Below are 21,070 nucleotides of genomic sequence, written 5' to 3'. Positions count from 1 at the left end.
GCAGCCGGAACTGATCCTTGCTTAGTAAGTGGGTTTCCTGTAAAAATACTATTTTAGCATTTAGACCTGTTAGGTGAGAGAGTACTTTCTTTCTCTTTAATTCGTGATTCAGGCCTTTAACATTCCAGCTTACGAAGTTAACTGTCCCATCATGGAGACACTGATTCTGAGTTTTTGATGTCATTTTATAGTCTTATTATAATTATAAAGACTGAGAGGATAGATTAGGTATAGATCAGGGGCCTCATGTATAAACGGTGCGTACGCACAGAAATGTTGCATAAGAACTTTTCCATGTTCAAATCGCGATGTATAAAACCTACACTTGGCGTAAAGCCACGCACTTTTCCACGGTACCTCATGCCTTGTCGTACGCAAGTTCTCCGCTCGGTTTTGCAAACTGGCGGCACCCAGCGTCAAAGCAATGGTACTGTTCCTGTGTGATTACTCATTATTTTCATGACGCGGCTTTATAAATACACTGAAACTAACCGCATATTGTTTATTAGTGTAACGCATCTGATTGTAATTAACTTGTAACGATATAATGGTCCAGGGAACAGCCATAGTATTCCAAATACCATAACTGCTTTAGCGTTGTTACTCTCACTTCTCCTTCTTCTTCTTCTTTCAGCTCCTCCCGTTAGGAGTTGCCACAGTGGATCATCTTTTTCCATATTACTCTCACTGCACGACTCAGAGTATTTATATCACTGTATCTGAGTGTGAATCACAGCAGCAGCTGATCGGAAAGAGAATTATCGGTATACAGCTTTAAGGACACGCTGTCTCAGCCACTGCAAAACGTTTTAAAGCCTTTCCTGTACAGACCTCGCGGTTCAGAAACAGTTTAATCCCAAGAACTTTAAATGAACTCAATCAATTGCTCCTTGTAGAACGGTTTGTACTTATAAGTACAATCACCCCACTGTAAACTTGCACTACAGTTATAATATCTCACAACCTGGGCCACTTTATAAAGCGCGTATTTACATATGATGACGATATCATTTTTAAGGTGAAATGCAGCAGAATATGTTTATTATATTATACAGATAAAACTTTAACTTCATTTAAATAATCTATATTCTTCACTGGGAGTGTCGTGAAGGATAGAATAATTAAACATGTACTACGAAGATATTTCAATGTTCTTTAAACGTTTTGAAGAATCGGGCGCTAAGCTTACAGATGGCTTAACGTCTATTACAGAGCTGATTGTATGGCGAACGGTTACTTGGGGAAAGAAAAGCAAGGACTCTTGGGGCTACGCCAATATATATTGAATATAAAACAGAAAGAAAATAACAACACAGCTAAAACGCAGCAACAAATTTCGACAAAAGATAAATGCTTGTCATGAGCACGAGGCTCATGAAACACATGTTTAATAATGTGCTTTAGCTCCTATCATCATGAAAATGACATCACGTATACATCTCAGTATTTTAGTTATTCAGAAAGCTGTAATATCACAAATGTAATGGACTCTGTGTCCTGTTGGAGGAAGAGAGCCAGTTTAAGAAGCAAGTAGTGATTCACACACATAGATCACATACGAGTAGAAGATCAAATACAAAACAAAGCATTTAACGTGCTACTTTAATTACGATGTGATTTGAGAAACTGGTTGATTAAACGATTTTAAGATGAAGTTTATAATCTATACTAATAAAAGGCAAAGCCCTCACTCACTCACTCACTCACTCACTGACTCACTGACTCACTCACTCACTGACTCATCACTAATTCTCCAACTTCCCGTGTGGGTGGAAGGCTGAAATTTGGCAGGTTGATTCCTTACAGCTTCCTTACAAAAGTTGGGCAGGTTTTATATCGAAATTCTACGCGTAATGGTCATAACTGGAAGCAGTTTTTCTCCATTTACTGTAATGGAGATGAGCTTCAACGCCGTGGGGGGAGTTTCGTGTGACATCATCACGCCTCCCGTAATCACGCAGTACATAGAAAACCAGGAAGACCTCAAAAAAGCGCTCAAGAAAACATGCATTATATAATTGAGAAGGCAGCGAAACAATAAGAAGCGAGTTCTGCTACTTCGGAAACAAAGCACGATGTAAACCTACACTTTAAATTAAGTTCATAGACAGGCTGCCGCTGGCGTTTGTAATTTAGTGCCTGCCCATATAAGGCCATCCGTCAGCGGCAATCCAATAGCAAACTGCCACGGGTAAATATTCACGGGTGAAGGACTGTGCTTATGGAGAGGAAGATGAGATGGTCAGGGTGGTGTTTGACACAAACTCAGCGAAACTGCCAGAGAAAGTTTTAAGTGCCAGGACTAAGGTAACATTAAATAAAGCTATGGACATAGCACGAGATGGCACCAGCACAGCTGGGAACCTTCGATGCAAGTACACCGAGTGGCTCACGTGAACTGATGCAGTGCACAGATAAAAAGAAACAGTTCCAAAGAGTGCTGAACAAAACCGAATTACACAATTGAAAAGGCAGCAAAAATATGAAGCGTCTGATAAGCATATTCATAAATGCAGCTACTGTGGAAACAAAGCACACGGTGGAAAAAGTCAATGTCCCACTAAAGGAAGACAGCGTAAAAAAAACCCGTGCATGCAGTTTGTCACATCACAGATAAAAAGGAAGACGAGCTGTTTATTGATGCAGTAAGGAACTAATCGATGAATGAAACCTCTTATCTTTACAACGATTGACAAACACGGAATGTAACTTGAACACATCGCACAAATACGAGCCTGATTGAAAGAAATAATGATAATCAAATCCTTGATGACAGCAACATTCAATAACACTCACAAAACAATTACTGTATATTGACAATCATGTTACGTTATTTTTAAAATGTTCCCTTTTCTTTTTCATAACTTCTACTTCTCCACTGCGATACACGGGTATATATATAAATGTATATCTATAGCCCGATCTAAAATACATACTTTAGCATAGACAAGCGGTGGCGCAATTGTAAAGTCTTCGCCTCTAACGCCGACATTCGAGGTTCGATTCCCGAGAGGGGATGTACTGACTATGTAGCGCTACCGATTCATTTTACCTTCCCATCTCCTTGGTTTGGGACGTATGAAAAATATTAGGTTAACGCAGAATCATGTTACGTTATTTTTAAAATTTTCCCTTTCTTAGCACAAGCACAGTTGAGAAGCTTCGATGCATGTACTCCATAACGCGTTAAAAAATAACGCATTTAATCACACTTTCAATTCCAAGCAAACGGGAACTTTTGTCAATGCATGATTTCCTGGTACATCCATTACACTGATGCACACATCACAGCTACAAAAATGTTAGAGTCGGAATAAAGCGCGTTCCTACGACTGATCATTTCGACTACCGGCGAAGCCTTGATAAAAGCATGGTTTTGTGCACACTGAAAAGCAAGCAAAATTAGATGCATTACAGAAAGCAGACTTTGTGGCTCTTACTGGGGATCATTGGACTTCCGTGACCGTTAGTAATTCCAATTACATCTAATTACAAAATGTTCAATGATCACACTGTTTTAGCCTAATGTACAAAATAATTTTGGCTAATGTTACTCAGAGTTTAAAGAGTAAGCTGGTCAAATTACCTTTTATGTTTCTGACTTATTTTTTTAAGAAGAAAAACTGCACTTTATGGTGAAATTTTGGTTATTATTATTTAAAGACAATACTATTCTGAAAATGTACTTAAAGTACTTAAACTACCACTTTATTTTTAAGTCTGCCCAATTTTAACCAGGGATGATATTTTTGTTTCTGTTTTGAATTCAAATGCAGTTTAAAAGCTTTTTTCAGAAATTAAAACAGCTTCAGTTTACAATATTCATGTCCATGTCTATTATTTGATTCTGTCGCCCACTAAAACCGTTTTAAATAAAAAAAAAAACATTTGCGATTTGGGGCAAATTTACGTGTGCGATTACATACGATTAATCAAGATTAATTCTTACACAGCCTCTAATTAATTGGATTAATTTTTTAATCGAGTCCCACCCTAATATATATATGTAGATATATATGTAGATTTGTATATATATGTGTATATATATATATGTATGTGTGTATATGTATATATATATAACTGTATATATATATGTGTATAGATGTGTATATATATATATATGTTTATATGTATATATATGTTTATATATGTGTCTGTGTGTGTGTGTATATATATATATATATATATAAATATATATATATATATATATATATATATATATATGCCAGCAACACTCATGACAATTACAAAACAATTACATTGTCAATCATGTTACGTTATTATTAAAATGTTTCCTTTTCTTTTTACTTCTCGCTGCCAATGCAGCTTTTTTTTATATATATATATATATATATATATATATATATATAAATAGATAGATATGACAACAACACTCATATCAATGACAAAACAATTACATTAACAATCATCTTACGTTATTTTTAAAATGTTTGCTTTTCTTTTCATAACTTTTTAACACACTACTTCTCCGCTGCGAAGCGCGGGTATTCTGCTAGTGTTCTACTAAATGACAAAATAAACTACGTGATTAAAGTGGAAATGTCGAGATTGAAGTTGACATTTCGTGCTTTTTCCCCACCGTGTGCCTTTTTTCTCTGTACCCTAATAAACTTTCATATGACACTCAGACAGTGGGCTTACAACTCTTCTTTTCACGGCAACTTTGATATGTGACTTCTTTTTTATTTCCGGCACTGTGCGATTTTGTGAATGTGAGCTTTCAAGTTTCTCCAACACGCTATGTCACTCGATCAACTTCATTTTGTTGATTATACCACGGTTTATTTGAACAAATAGTATGTTTTTCCTTTGCCTCCACTTGGTATTCGCTGAAATTCTTATATTTTCCCCATGCTTTTCCCATTGTCTTTTCACAGAAGGCTGCGCTTAAGGGCGATTTATATGGATTTGCATATTCAAATAGGCGTAATTCTGGGAGGATTTGGGGCGTTACATAATGCGCGTGCACGAGCGTTAGTTTTCACGCTGATCGGGATTTATGTAGCGGAAGAATGTGGAAGTTGGAGTACGCACAGATTCCTGCATCTGGATTTTTCTGTGCGTAAACACATTTCGGCTTTTGTGCTTACGCCATGTTATAGTGCGAGTTCTACGCACGGCGTTATACATGAGGCCCCAGGCCTGTTAAATGCCTTAATCTTGATGAGACTGAATGAGGACTCTTGACAGTTGATCCTCGAGCTGAGAAATATGTATGTCTTGCTGATGTAAAATCTTATTACTGCATATACAGTAACTCTTATTAAAAGTAGCACTGCATTTATACAATAGCATTATGTTTATACTATAACAAAAATACACAATTCTCACAATTAATAGATTTTTTCAAAAGAAAAATGTGTTTTTATAATTACTTTATACAACACATACTTTACATATAGTGTTAGAAAATTGTACTAGCTTGGTATTTAGCCATTATGAACCAGCATTTGTCAGGTCCACAAAATTATTCAGTGACTTTTAAAAAAATATCTAGTATCTATGGATATATATATATATATATATATATATATATATATATATATATATATATATATATATATATATATATATATACACGTATACACACAATGTGTGTAATTATTAGTGTGCTCTTAAATGGTCTTCATTCATAGGGGCATGGGAAGTGTAACCTGTCTTTCTGTTTACTCCCCAAAGAGGTGGAAACCACTTCCATATGTGTCTCAGATCTGTAAACCCCAACAATGACTACTGGTCCTTCCATTAATAAAGGTACTTGATATTTACTATTAGTATGATGTTGAGGCAGGAAGGCAGGACAGACTCTTCAAACTAGAGAGAAACAGAAGCAAACAGAGCTTCCTAAGAAAAGCAAGAGGATTCTTAGCATGATACCTGACAGTATATATGCAAGACTTACACACTGTACAATAAAAAATAAAACAAGGCCTAACTGGTTTCCTAACTCTCTATTTATGTTCACATTTCAGATTGCTTTATTATATTTACATGTGTGTGTACGGCATGTGAACAACATACAAGAAAGGTACAGTGATATGTACTACTACCTCATAGCTCCTGAGAAAGGACACAGCTGAAAATTATTCTTAGGCATTATTTTATGAGTTCACATGACTACTACATCCTATAGATAAAATAAAGAATGTCAAACTACAGTTTTTTCCTAAAAAATAAATTTCACTGGAAAGAGAGTGAATTCTACAAAGTATGCAGTATGCACTACTTCCTACAGTATTCTTTGCAAGTGAATCTGTTCTTCTTTTACTGGAATCTTACCTGTTGCTTTTCAGATCTTGTAACAGCAGCAGAGTCATGTAGTACAATTGCATATTTGTCCAGGCTGGATAGAAACTGAGCAACATTAGGCTGGCTACAGATGCCCCAGTCTTTCTGAGCTTTCAGCAGAGGAATATATATATCATTCACAAGGGATCTCAGACTATCAATGACACTCTTCCTTATTTCTCCACAGAAAATATCTTGTTCCATTCTAATAGGGTCGATATCAAATTGTGTCTAAAAAAGAAATAAGCAGTTAAACAAACAGTATTTAATCATCAATTACATTAATTTGATGTGTCTCTGAGCTATCTAAAGTAAAGTTTGCTTTGCTCTTTTTCAATAGAGGAGGATTTATGTTTAACATGTTCATCATAGGCCATGAGGTAAAGGAAAAGAGAGGATGGGTGACATAAATTAGGAAATAATGCACAGTCAAACACAGTCCCAACCTGATCACTTTCTCTGCCAAGTCTAAATGCAGAGTCTTTCAAGCAACAATGTTTCTGGAAAGAAAAGAAGAGTGTGCAAGAAAAGAATTATACTGAACATTTAACTTATATTATCTACCTACAAAATTTTCACCCTTGACAATATTTACAGTGGAGATTGATGTGACAGGACAGTACTGCTGTCTAAAAGGGCATGTTTCTGGAGTATCTGTTAATAGTGCTAATTTGAGCTTCTTCATAGCATTTTGCTGTTTTATCTGGTTTCCCCTTGTTCAGTTTGCTCCTTTAGTCAATAGTTTATTTTATGTCTGAATAAAACTAAGATTAATTGAGTGCCAACAAGCTCACATATTAATAACTTATTGCACTTGAATCTGAACAATAATAAGTCAGGTTTACAGATGCATACGAATACAGACTATTAAAGAAAATCTTCTGGGCATTATAAAGCAAGAAAGACCCATTCCTTCATTAATAAATCTCCACTCATAATCGAGAAACCCCCAATATTCAAAAAAGGCATGCCTATATTCTACTTGAAACAAGGATTGGTCCAGTTGTCAAGACTGTGCAGCTTATATAATAATAATAATAATTCTTTGCATTTATATAGCGCTTTTCTTACTACTCAAAGTTCTCAGCAATTGCAGGTTAAGGGCCTGGCTCAAGGGCAAAACAGAGCAGAGTCCCTTTTGGCATTTACAGGATTTGAACCGGCAACCTTTCAATTGCCAGTGCAGATCCCTAGCCTCAGAGCCATTACTCCGCCAATAGTGTTAAAGGAGAGCGAAGAGGATGCAAAAGCCCTACTTCATTATTAGCCTTGCCTGCATTTTAGGTAGAGTTACATACCTAGGTTAGAGCAACTTGTAAGATGATGGTCAGGACCAGTAAAAAAAATGTATAACTCAGGTCTCTAAATTAAGTAAAAAAAAGTATCAGAAATTAAATATTGAATTCCCTATACAACTCTGTAGCATGTATCTATCCATCCATTTCTAAACCCATTTCACTAGCGCAATACAGCAGTTAAGTCAACTCTAGAAGGGACATCAAGTTACACTAACATACCAAACCACATTGAGACACACTTGTACAAATTAGAATTGCAAATCTGAAAGAGAAAATCCAGGTAAATACAGCAATAGTATGCACACACTGTTCAGACTTCAGCCAAGGCTTAAACCTGTGGTCTACGTAGCATATGACAGCAATATGGAAATGTGTGCTACTGTGCTGCCAAGCATGCCATTATGTACCAATATCTGTAAGACAACTTTTAATTTTTTGTCACTTTTTATGAATGGTTTTAAAATTCTATTTTTTTACACTATAGTGTCTATTTTTTCTGCAATTTATTCACTCATTCAAATTATATTAATAAATATATAATGTGCACCTAATTATAATGAATTAAGAATACAAACCCTGATTTTGGGACCATTCACACTTGAATGTTGTAAATTTCCAGCATTTGTTTAGTATTTTTCAAGATTTTTAACGGCTTTTTGCATGTGTTTTAGCCATTTTCGAGTGTTTTTCCTGACTTTTCAAAAAACATTCTGCAGGGAAAATATGATTGACATCATTTACATTTTGTACATTGTGAGGTGTTATGGTGTTGTGAGGTGATTGTTGAACCTCTAAAATGTCTTCTATGACTTTACTGCTTGTAATCCTGGCAGTCACAGTACTGAAGGGCAGGTGTCCTTAGCATTGTGAGTGCACATACTGGGTTCACTCTGTTTTGCATTAAAAGGAGTCAAGAGGACAATTGTGTACTCTCTATGAAGCAGGCAGCACCCCATAAAATTCCAGGGCTACATATGGGTGTCGACAAATATGTAAGTAATGAAATGAAAAAAAAAAAAAACATTGCATTATTTGCCTAAAAAGATTGCTTACTATAGTAGGTCCAAAATCATCCAGTCATCTAGGAACAGCTAGTGAGGAAGTGGTTATTGTGCAGTGGTAATCAACTCAAAAGAATTGAACATATGTTATATTCATATATACTTAATCCTACATGGGCTTAGGGGTAAATTTAAGTCACAGGGAGCGAGTGATTATTGTAGCAGCACTGGGTGAAAAGGCAAGGAGCAAATATTCTGGATGATGCACCAATACTTTTCAGGGCACAATTGCACAACCAAGTAGTAAAGAGTGTGCAGCTCATAATCCAACAACAGATACCTATTATTAAAGTATCTGTTTAGTTTTAATTTAGTTATTTTCTAACAACAGTGTGATCTGTTGGAGCAATGGCTAATGTCCTGCTAATGTTCAGTTGGGGGTTCAGACTGGGTATGGAAAAAGGAAATGGATGTTATTTACTACACGAAGGACTAAAACTTATTTTCATGAAAAGTATTACCGACATATTTCCAGTATTCAGCGTTAATATAGGTAATACTTCAAGTTAAACTTACTTACTAATACTGATCAATGCACAATTACACAAGGAGAGAACATGCAAACCCTTATACAGTTGGCTCTGTAAGGGAGGAATATCAGCTCTGCACTACCACTCTGCCTATATGTTAAAACATCTGTAGTATACTTGGAACTGATTAAAACTAAACATATACCTATAACGTTTGTTGAATTCTTGTCATTTGATTGCAAGATACGAGTATGCATGCACTTGACCTCTCCCTCACTAGCTGTCACACCAATTAACGAAGCACTTACGTGCACAGCAAAACCACCATTTTGTTTGTTTTAGTTGCAATGAATTGCTTCCCTCTTGACTTCTTGTTAAAAAAAAAAAAAAGCTTCCAAAGTCCTCTGTTTTTTTATTTAGGAGCATTACCATCGATTTCAGTGGAATAAGAACAAGCGTTTTCCTAAAATGGTCATTGCTAAACTCTCGGATGTCAAAAGTATATTGAGAATAATGTTAAATAACTTTTCAAGCGGTTTAGGAGCTTTCTGGTCCTGTATTCCAATGCCACAAAAATGCTTAGTTGTGATTGGGCCTTTAGTGTTTAGATATATATAAGATATAGTTTGCTTAAGATTAAAGCCTACAATAATACAGAAAACAGTACTTGTCTCAAAGACATGTTTTGGTGTATTCAAAGATATGTGCCTATTGTTTCTTATCTATTTCATAGCTTCAAATAAAATTACTGTAGAGTGGATATAAAATGATATGCTTACCTTGTGTCGAATAAAATAAAGTATATGGACATTCTGTGAATCTGTAATCTTATCCAAATTTTCTACAATGTTGAGACTGGAAAGTTGGATCTCCTCCTGGTTTTCAGTACTGGCATAGAAAAACAGCTTGCCAAGGCCATCAGCTGTCAAAAGATTTATAACATTATTATATGATTTATGAATAATGCTTTATTAACAACAGAGACAAAAAGAGCTTCATATAAGAAGAGTGCAGCTCCAGCCACAGAAACCTTAACCACTGTGGACCTCAACTCCTGGAGCTCTGTACTGTTAGACAGCTGACAGTGCAGAAGAAAGACCTAAACCTAACCCAAGGTCATTGATCAAGTGACTAGACACTAAAACTGTACAATGGTAAACTCTCCAAAACACTTTAAGAAGCAATTGCTTTCCTTGGTTTTCATTGATCTACAGCAAAAACTAGAACTGTAGAGTTCCTCACCCTGTTTCCAATCATTACCCAAAGTGTATGGCAACTAGTGAGGACGGGACACAGATTATAGTGTAAATTGAGAGCTGCAGCTCTTGCATTGCTGCAAGTTTCTGTATAATGCCTTTTGTATTACCACTCTTTTCCAAGGCAGAACTTTTACTTTATTTTTGAACTGACTGAATTTTAACCTAAACATTTCACACTAAACTATAAATCATTCTGCTGTACACCTGAGGTGATAGTCAAAAAATATTGATGAAATCAATAAATAATCAATGAAAATCAGAACAATGCATCATTCATTGCAGCTTTAGTCAAATTAAAATGGATTTCAATGAATGTAAAAATTTAGGCAAAATTCTGGAAGTACATGAAACAGATGACACTAAGAAGAAACACTGATTTCCCATTCTACTGCTGCACTATAGACCAAAGGGTGTGTTATTAAAAGCATTGTCAAATGTCAAAAGGCACAAGTATACGGGCAAAACTTCAACATACACTTAGATATCCATTGTGAAGCCCATGGCATGTACAGCCACCCTAACCCAACACAGACAAGCAGGACACAAGTTTCTCCACAAAGCACACATTTTATTTACAGATGGGGAAATGTTTTCTTCTATCATCACAAGAGCACAATACCTACAACACCAAAGCACAGTTCTTTTCCTTTCTTCTCTTTTTTTTTTTGTTTTCTCCTCTCCTCACAAGCTTTGTCCACCTCCTCCCAACACTGGCTCTCTTTTTATTCAGCTGCTGGGAGTGCTCCAGGTGGCACATTAATGTTACCTAGAATCACTCCCAGGTGTGATGGAAGTCCACTGTAGGACTCTGCAGCTCCCCCGGTGTCACCCACGGAACCCAACAGGGCTGTACCAAACTCCAACTCCCAGCGTTTCCTAAAGGAATCCGTGGTGCCACAGCTGCCCACAAGGCCTGCCCTCGAGCATCCTAGGAAAAGTAGTGCCTTGCAAATGCTCTCTCTTCTGGTCCTGCTATCTAGTTGAGTAATGGCTGTGGCTGCCTGTCACACCATGCAAATACACAGAGCTATTTAACTGTTTCAAGGCAGGATGGTATTTGCATTGCTCCTTCAGAATCTGATTCCATTACTGGCAGAAGTTTCTTAGGGTGTCAGAAAAATGGAATTGCTAAGTTCCTTAAAAAATACATTCCACGTTCCTTTGTGACGACGGTCACTAGAAGCCAAGTCATTCAATCCAGATAATACAACACTGAAGAGAGTTATTAAGAAAGATACCCCCAACAACCTTCAATACCTGTATTGAGAAATATATTGTATTAGACTGGAACAAAAAACTTCAGAAACAAACTGCTTCATGCCCAAAGTATTATATTACTGCTGGAGTGGCACCTTAGATCGTAGGTGCACATACTGCCTATATATACACCACCACCCAATCTGAGAGAGTGTTGCAAGGTCAACATGGATACATAAGTGGGAAACTGTGGAAAGCAGCTATTAAAGTCATTATTTAAATAAAATGAAATGTACATACAACAAAGCATTTAGACAATATTATAGTAACATACCATTCTCAGTCCAGATGAAGTAAATTGAAGGTTGCAAGAAGTTGGGGCTTATCCTGATACCATTAGGCACCAGGATAAATATTTATAATTTACACAGAATATCTTCAGAACTTGATCACTATTACTCATCACTAAACATCAACTCTGCCTGCTATATTTGGGCTAAATATGGTATTATGCAGGCCCAGGGAGGCTGGCTTTCAGTTAAACTGTGCCATAATGAGTAGGTAGTATACTGTATGTTAAGCCACTGTTTTGAACATAAACTTGGGAACTATCTTTTCTAAAGCAAGTCTGTTAATATTTAAAACATATCACATTATCAGCATTTATGAACCTGTAATATGAAATAAACAGTATGTGAATGTAAGGTGTAAGGTTAAGGTGTTATTTAATGGAACCATACACAAGTGGCACAGTGGTAGCGTTGCTGCCTCACAACAAAGAAAAGAGGGTGCAAGTCCCATGTTCCTTGTGTTCCCAGTGTGGAGTTTATGTCTCCCCATGTCTGTCTGTGCTTCCTCCAGATGCTAGGGTTTCCAACCATAGCCTAAAGGCACACAGGTTAGGTGGATCGGTAATGCTAAGATGGCCTGTGTGTGTTCACAATGTAACAGACTGGCACCCTGTGTAAGCAGGCTAAGAAAATGGATAAATGGAATCATACTTAACAAAAGCTCAAAATTTGGGCTTATTTAGTTTATTTTAGCTTTCAGTGCAGAACTAGTTTCACCTAGCCTTTTTTGATTTGTATAAAATAAGAATTTATATGGCGCAGTTGACACAACATTACTTTCAGTCCTGTATAATGTGTCATTACTTGTTAATTTATCCATTTAAAAACTAACATCACATAAAATAATGTGCTATTGTACTTTTTATTCAAAGAAAATGAGAGTCATTCAGCTCGAAAACTATGAAACACTGCCATATTTATGTGTAAAGAACAAAATCTGAAAAGCAGCACAACATCTACTCTAACGAAAGGTGGGTTGCATAAGAAGCAGAAACCATGAAATCATCAACACCCACATTATCCAAATTAAAAAACCCAAAGAATTTACCTTTTATTTATTTACTTGGCCCTTAATGTCCCCGCCGTTTAAAATTTATTAGTTGAGCAAGATCAAAATATTAAGAAAGCAGCAAAGACGAAGATATCAAAATAGGTTTTCCAGAGTGCTGAGTGCAGAGTGAAACAGAGTGCTGTCTGGAGTCACTCTAAACAATATATACGACAAATTAGAAAAGTATTTTTTTTCTTAAAATGATTTGAGTATCAAGCATTCCCAAAACAAACATGCCACTGTGGCAGGCACTTAATGAGATTGAGCCTTCTTTTGGATACATTTTGAATTACTTTTGTCTTGCCTTCAATGCAACATTGTATCATTGAATTTCACCTTGCTTAGGAAGGAATTATGATGGATTAATCTTGTCCATGGCTGAACTCCTTTCAGTATTTGAAAGTCTACTTAAAAGGACCTGTTCTCAATGCCACCTTAAATCATCTAGTGGTGCACTCTTTGAGATTATTTATGTCATTGTGTAAATGCTGTCCATTCATCCATCCATTATCCAACCCGCTATATCCTAACAACAGGGTCACGGGGGGTCTGCTGGAGCCAATCTCAGCCAACACAGGGTGCAAGGCAGGAAATAAACTCTGGGCAGGGTGCCAGCCCACCACAGGATGCACACACACACACACACACACCAAGCACACACTAGGGACAATTTAGAATCACCAATGCACCTAATATGCATGTCTTTGGACTGTGGAAGGAAACCGGTGTTCTCGGAGGAAACCCATGCAGACACGGGGAGAAAAATGCTGTCCATATATTCATTATCATTTGAAAGTAGAATTTCAATTATAAATATTGATGAGCGATTAGGAAATTCAGGCAGATTTCTTTTAAAGACATTTCTAATTTGCACACTGTAAAATATTTTGTTTAAAGAATCATTTTTCAAATGATGTCAAATGATGAAAACACATTGTCAATAAAGAGGTCTCTCTAAAGGTCAAGATACCAATTAACGTTAATGAATTAAATACTGTACAGTTTAAGGATGGCTGGAATAAATGATCATTATAGGACAGCAGCTGATAGTAGATTCTCTGTTTTAAAACATTTAAAACCTCAAAGTCATATTTTGACCAAATAGATTACTGATTTACTGTTTATCGAAATGGGCGCAATGGCACAAAGATACATCTGTATGTTTCGATCATGTTATGCATTTAGGAACCTTTGTTCACCTGATATGCTAGCCCTTATGTCCCTCTTTCTTTGTGCTTCTTGTTACCATTGTTCATTGGACATTGTAGCCCTCATGTGGACACTGGAGGACATTGATTTTAACAATATTAACTTTCCAACTAATGTTTAATTCATTCCTTCAGATGACAAAAATTTAATTTGAATAGCTCTTTAATTTTTTTGTAGCTATAACCTCTAAATATTTGATCTGGTTTGAGACAATCAAAGCCAAGCAAACCAGTTTAATTTGACATACAAGTGAATTCATAACACTGAGACTTTAAAGATCAACACCCGTGGCTATGACAAGTATGGATCAGGAATATCTATGTCATCATCTTATCATAAAAATGCATTTCTTCAACTTCTTCCTTTATAATCCCCTTACCCATTGGCTAATTATGGAGGTGGATAGTCAGGGATCAAGAGCAAATGCAATAAACAATTATTAGAAAATTGACAGTTCTGTCTGGTTTCATGTTCCACAGAAAGTTAAGAATTTACATTATTGATACAAAGAGATTCTTCTAAGCTGGAGTGTAATAATTGAATATTTGTACATATGATACAATCAATTCCTGTTCTGCACAGTAAAGTTAAAAAATATCCCCATTCAGTTCAGTAAAGAGTTTTTTTCTAAATCCAGAGACGGCATAACTTGTCAAAGCTCAAATGGAGAAAATATACTTATTAATCCTACTTTTAACAAACCAGTTTCATCATGCGATATTACAGAAGGAAGTACTTTATATACTCTTTTTCTAAACTTTTACTAAAATAAAGATATCTTAATTCAGCAGACAGAACGGTCTATATGTTGCACATTTTAAGAGTTTTTTATTCTTCTTTGGCAAAATAGCAGACACCTGCTTTAGTTTTTTGGGCAATATGTTATTTTTTGTTATTTCCTTTTACATAGTCAGCATTAAGAGAGCTATTTAAGAGAAAGCTTTTTATACAACTTCAAAAGATAGCCATCTAGATCTGTTACTTTATTACTTTGAAATTAATTGATAGCTTCTTGGATTTTACAGAGATTAAATGTATCATTTAATTCTTCTATGCAAAGTACATTGGGGTGTGACAAGTTTATTTTCTTGATAAAATTGGCACACAAATCACTTTCATTATACTACAATGTGTATAAAGTTAGATGATATTCCTTGAATATGTTATTTATATATTTATTTGTATTTACTAATTTTAGTTCCAACTGAGTTGTTAATATCTGAAATTGGGATTCTGAACTCCCCTCTCATGTGTATGTTGAGCTCAAATCTTAATAACCTTCTTCTGTGTTAATGATGAGTATTGTGTGGCTTAGGAATTAGTTTTCTGTTCCGCTTTTGTTATTAATGACAACCGTTTTTGCATAATGCAGCACTAGACTAGTTTTCATATTCCTGCTCAGTTTTGGAAATTTCACTAATTATTTTTCAAGCATTTTTTACTTGTAATTTATTTTTATGCCTTACATATAAAGTGATCTGTCCTTTGGATATACTTTAAACTTATTCCCTCAAATTCCTTCATACACCTCAGACATTTATTGGCCTCTCTGAAAATGATAGCTCACATAGAGATGAATTTAATAAAAACTTTATCCACTAGTATTAATGGGCTGAGTGGTAGTGGAGCTTTAGAATTTGACTTTCATAATAACAAAAACATGGTCAGAAATAACAAGGATATTGTAGCTGCAGGATCTGAAAGACGGCTGTAAGCTGTTACCTATAAAAATGAGTCAAACTTTGAGTAATTGTGATGGACTGGCAAAAAACGAATATTGTCTCAAAAATAGGGAGAAATGTCCATTTATCTAACAGGTTGTGATTCTTGATGAAATATAACATTATCATGGCAGTGGTAAGTTGTACTTGTAGTTGTAGTGGTTGACGTGTTGATCTAAAGCAGGCTATATATATTAGATTCAATTAGATTAGATTAAATAAACTTTTTTAACTCCAAGGGGAAATTTCGAATGGACAGTAGTGAGTTTACTTACTACAGAATGTACTGTGTCTGTTGCGATTGCTACACCTGCTGAGGACTGAGACTGAGGAATGTAAAATTCCAGCACAATGGCACGTGAAAACTCTCTCTGCATATAATACAGCTGCAAGCCCACCACAGCCAGCTAAAAATTTGGGTGGCATATTTGTGTACTAATTGTAATGTGTCTGTGGTTGCACAATTTTTAATTTACAAAAACAACTAATCCATCTACTTTTTCCCTAACATTTTCTCTCCTGCTTCTCTCAGATCTTATGATTTTAAATCCATCCAATGCAACCTAGATGTTCACAGTTTCAGATCTTTTCTGAATTTGCACTATTTTAAGAGCTCATCCATTCAATGTGTCAGTGATCATACATTGCCAATGATGACAGAAGGAAGGAAGGAAGGGTCTGTAACTTCCTCTGTTATTTTCTTAGCATCCTGGTTTCACATCTGCTAACTCTTTTACCTTCATCATATTAAACCTTCTGTTCATGAACCAAATGTAAAAGTTTCAAAGTCTGATATCCAGTTATGACAGACACTGGTTAAAACTATTGCAAGATTACACCATAATAACTGAATATTCAAATAATTTTGATGAGAACAGTTCATTCAGCCTAACAAACCTTAGTAATTTTGTTTGTCTATTTTTCCAAAATAGCATCAAGTAGTGATCTGTAAATACATAAAGTGTCACACTCTCTAAAACACTACTTTGTAGAAATTGACCCTTAACAATTTTCTGTCTGTGTCCTCATATATTTGTTGAAGACCCTAATGTAAAATAATAATTAAGATAATATAATATAATAAATCATTTCTTCAATAATTTAAAATATCTTCAGTCACGTCACCTATTAATCTCCATTTGCTTAAACTGAAAAGGATCAACCCTTACAAACTTTCCTCACACCTCATAAATCTTAGTCCTGGAATCACCTTGCCTCTCTTCTCTGGACTGTCTCTAGCACAACTGCACCTGTTTTGGAAAATGGAGACCAATACTATACAATGTACTACAGATGAGACCTAACAAGTGTATTAAACATCTTAAGCATAATTACCTCTTGGCCTGAAAGCTACACATCATGATCTATACAGTAATCTAACATCCTATCAGTTGTCTCTTGTCTGTTAGATTTAAATAAAAAGAGGAAAACAAACCCAAACAAAGGAGAACATTATCAGATATTATCGATTAGATGATACGTCATGAGGCCCAAACTGAATAAGGGATGGGTTGCCTACCAATGTTTAGAGAGATGTTGTGAAATAGTGACGTAAACAAATGCCAAGACATAATAGAAACAAGGTTTTTTACATTGTGCTAAACAAATAAAACATATTAAGTGAACTATATTCAGTTTCTCTCCTTTTTGTTTTTAACCCAATAAATGATAACTACTGCAGAGTTAGATATCATTTGTTTTTTAAAAAACCAGGATAGAAAGGAGAGTAGAGAATTTAACCATAGGCAGATCAGATGTAGGACATATGCCCAGTGGTATAGCTCAAAATCAAGAAACTAAATCAATCAGTCTGAGCTGCTATTATTCTTCTTAATAGTTTCTTTACACAGTCTGGATGTAGACTGTGATGAGTCCACTACAACTCGTAGGTCTTTCTCATAAATTGTATTTTCAAGTTTCAAACATCCCATTATGTATCTTACATTTTCACCTAATATGTATAAACCCTTACATTTACTGATATTAAATTTCATCTGCCACAAATCTGTCAGTGTCAGTATTGTGCCAAGCAATTGCTGATTCTAGATTATATCCCATTTCACCTAGTATCTGCAAACTCAGCCAGCTTGTTTTTTTATATATATTTTGTATCTATATCTTTTACTTCTATGAAAAACAACAGAGACCCTAGCACTGATCCCTGAGTGACACCACGTTTTAACGCTAACCTAATTCTGAAAAGTTCCTCTCAACATAACCATTTGCTCCTGGTGTTTAAGTCAATTTTGTAAACATCTATACAATTTGGCTTTAACTACCACTTCTTTTAGTTTAATGGCTGACTTCTCATGTGGTACCTTATTAAACTGACACTAGCATGCACCTCACCATGCTGCAGAATGCTTGGGAAGGGATAACTACCAAGTCAGGGAGACAAATTGATTCCCCAGAAACCCTGCCAACTTTATTTATTTTTTTGTTGTTGTTGATTTTATATACTTTAATAAACCCAGAGGTTAAGTTGTCTTTTCACACGACCTTTGCTGGTTAGATCACAGTGTTATCCATTGTAAAGCACCCCAGGAGCAATTTACGAGTTAAGGGCCTAATGGAGTAAGATCCCTTCTAACAGTAACAGGATATGAACCAGCAAATTTCCAGATACCAGCAAAGATCCTTAGCCACACAGCCACCACTCCATGTTAGCTGAAGTTAATTTATATTTCTAAATTAAATTTACATTTAATATACTATTATTTTCTTTCTCATACAGGAGCAGTTTTTTTTACAATTTACACAATTTTACTTAATTGTGTTAGTACATAAATAGATATGTGCACTTATATGCTTTATGTTACTATTACTATTTTACATTTATTGAGTCATAATAGTATAATGATTATTATATAGGGATATACTGAATGTAAATAGTTACTATGTTATAAATCTGAATATTATTTATTCTGACATTGGGTCAGATTGGAAAAGTGTTAGCTCTTGCCTTGAAGGATAGTCAGGGCTAATGTTAAACAACTGGACATTAACATCAAAATTTGACTGTTATATTATTTGCATAGGGTGGCACAGTGGTAGTGCTGCTCTTTCTCAGTAAGCAGACCAGTGTTCACGTTCTCTCAGCATTGTGTTTACAAATTCTCCCTGTGTTCAGCTGGGTTTCCTCCAACAGTCCAAATACGTCCATGTTAGGTGAATTACAGATTCTATTTTGACATTAGCTTATGTATGGGAGTGTGTGTGTGGGTGTGTCACCCTGTGATGGACTGGAGCTCTGTTCAGGGATTGTATCCTGTTGGGACAGGCTGCAGCTTCACTGCACCCTGCTAAGGGTAAAATGGGTTTAGAAAATGGATAGATGGAAGAACTGTACTTGCATTGGGTTAAGCTATCTTTGCCTCATCTACAAATAATGATTCGTATTCTTATTTATTTCTTGATTCCCATTTATTTATTGTCTATGTGTGTTATTTATGTCAGAGCATGTCATTTGTGTTGTATTTGCAAGAAAATGACATGCTCCCTATTAACCTGTACTGTAAATGAATGTTAGTAAAACTAATAAATGGACAGATGCCATTCCATACCTAGGAGAGACCGTGGATTTTATTACTGGCTTGGGTGTTATGCCGTAAAATCTCCCAAAATGGCTCAGTAAAACTGACATAAATGTAAGATGCATTTAAATACTTTACTTTTTTTTTTTTTTTTAAAAAAACCCACTTTGCCAACAAAAAGCTTAAGTGAGTCACAAACCCATTCGTAATAGAAATAACAGCAGGACACTGTTGCGTTGGTTTTTCTGACTGGGTTTTGTTTGTTTTTTTTTTTTTATCTTTGAGTTGGTGGAAAGCATGCAGTCCTTCCTATGTTTGAGTGGAATTTAAAAATGTGTTGCCTGTTAGATTCATAGATAACATCAAGCTGGAGTAAGCGTGTGTGTAACTTGTGATATGTGAAAGTCTCACTAAGCTTGGTTATTGCCGCACCTGTAAAGGAAAAACTGACTCTGAAGAACTACAGGTGATTTAAGACCGATGAATGCTTGCGCTAAAAAGAAAGCACCGGTTTTACCCACATATCGCTGTACATTTGTTTACGAAAAAGTTAAATGGAAAAGGACGGTTAATCACACCGCGTCCTATGAGGACATTCAGTTTTATTCGAGAGTACAGCTTTTATTAAGTACTCGGCTTGTTATTTAGTTTAATGTGGCATTAGTTATATCAAATAGAATGCTTCCAATATTAACAAACAGTTGACACAAAACAGAAGTCTGCCAGCTCGTTGCAGAGTAGTCGACTGACCTTTCAAGAACTCGTCCACCAGCTCGAGGTGTTCTGGCTGTGTAAAGAAGCTCTCAAGCTCCGTCGGGCTGTCCTTCCCACACACACGGAATGTTTCCTGCACTTTGGTAGCGATCCACCAGTGTCTTTCGTCCATTTTAAATCTTAGTATTTGTACAAGTTTGCGCTTGCCTCCCGAAGCCGGTGCTTCGGCAGTGAGTTTTCTAAGTAGGCATAGTGCGGCGGCGGCTGTTGTCAAGGCCACCGGTAAACAGCTTCTTAGCGCTTAAGGGCAGCCTGTGTGTTGTGCGTCGCGAATGTTTGAAAACGGAGTGTTAGGATACAATACAGGGAAACTGGACAGGCTTTTCAGGACAGAGTTGACGAGTCACCGCAACCGCGGGCATGTGTACGCGCGCGCAGCCGTGAGAGTGATGTGTGTGGTGTTGGTTTTTGGCGCGCGCAGGTACGCAAGTTCACGAGCTTCATTCATTTTCGCTACGTCTGTCGACCAGACCCACAGTTGGAAGGATTCATCATAGAGAACAGGACGCTTCATTCATTTTTCGCATGAGTTCCTACCAAACTAAAAAAAAAAAAAAACAAAGCCAACTGTGCACCTCAAAGTAAGATCTAAAACATTATATGTGGCAGATGACTTCCATTTAATAAACACGCCATAAATGCACCATGACTTACTGCATTCAAACAAAACAATACAAAACATTATTGCTGCGCAGGAAAAGACACTGCAATAACTCTTTCCATGCAGTACAGTTAAACTTGGCTTTTCCAAAAATCAACATCTTACTGTAAGAACATTGCTAGAACTGACGTGACATACAAATGCATCTCTCTTTCATGCCTCAGAAAAAAAACATTA

General features: G+C 36.0%; 1 protein-coding gene across 1 annotated transcript in view; it reads right to left on the bottom strand.

Moving 5' to 3' along the window:
• Positions 1-20,599, bottom strand: part of LOC120526593 (dynein heavy chain 5, axonemal-like) — a 259,504-nt gene extending 238,905 nt beyond the window's left edge. Inside the window, exons 1-3 of the mRNA XM_039749755.1 lie at positions 20,209-20,599; positions 9,918-10,060; positions 6,301-6,540 (exon numbers count right to left, since the gene is read on the bottom strand). Coding sequence (XP_039605689.1) covers positions 6,301-6,540; positions 9,918-10,060; positions 20,209-20,344 — 519 coding nt within the window. The 5' untranslated portion in view covers positions 20,345-20,599. The remainder of the gene's footprint in view (positions 1-6,300; positions 6,541-9,917; positions 10,061-20,208) is intronic.
• Positions 20,600-21,070: the final 471 nt, after the last annotated feature.

Source organism: Polypterus senegalus, chromosome 3 (genome assembly GCF_016835505.1).
Source record: "Polypterus senegalus isolate Bchr_013 chromosome 3, ASM1683550v1, whole genome shotgun sequence".
Taxonomy (NCBI): Eukaryota; Metazoa; Chordata; class Cladistia; order Polypteriformes; family Polypteridae; genus Polypterus; species Polypterus senegalus.
The sequence above is the reverse complement of the archived record's forward strand: the minus strand, read 5'-3'. Positions and strand labels throughout refer to the sequence as shown.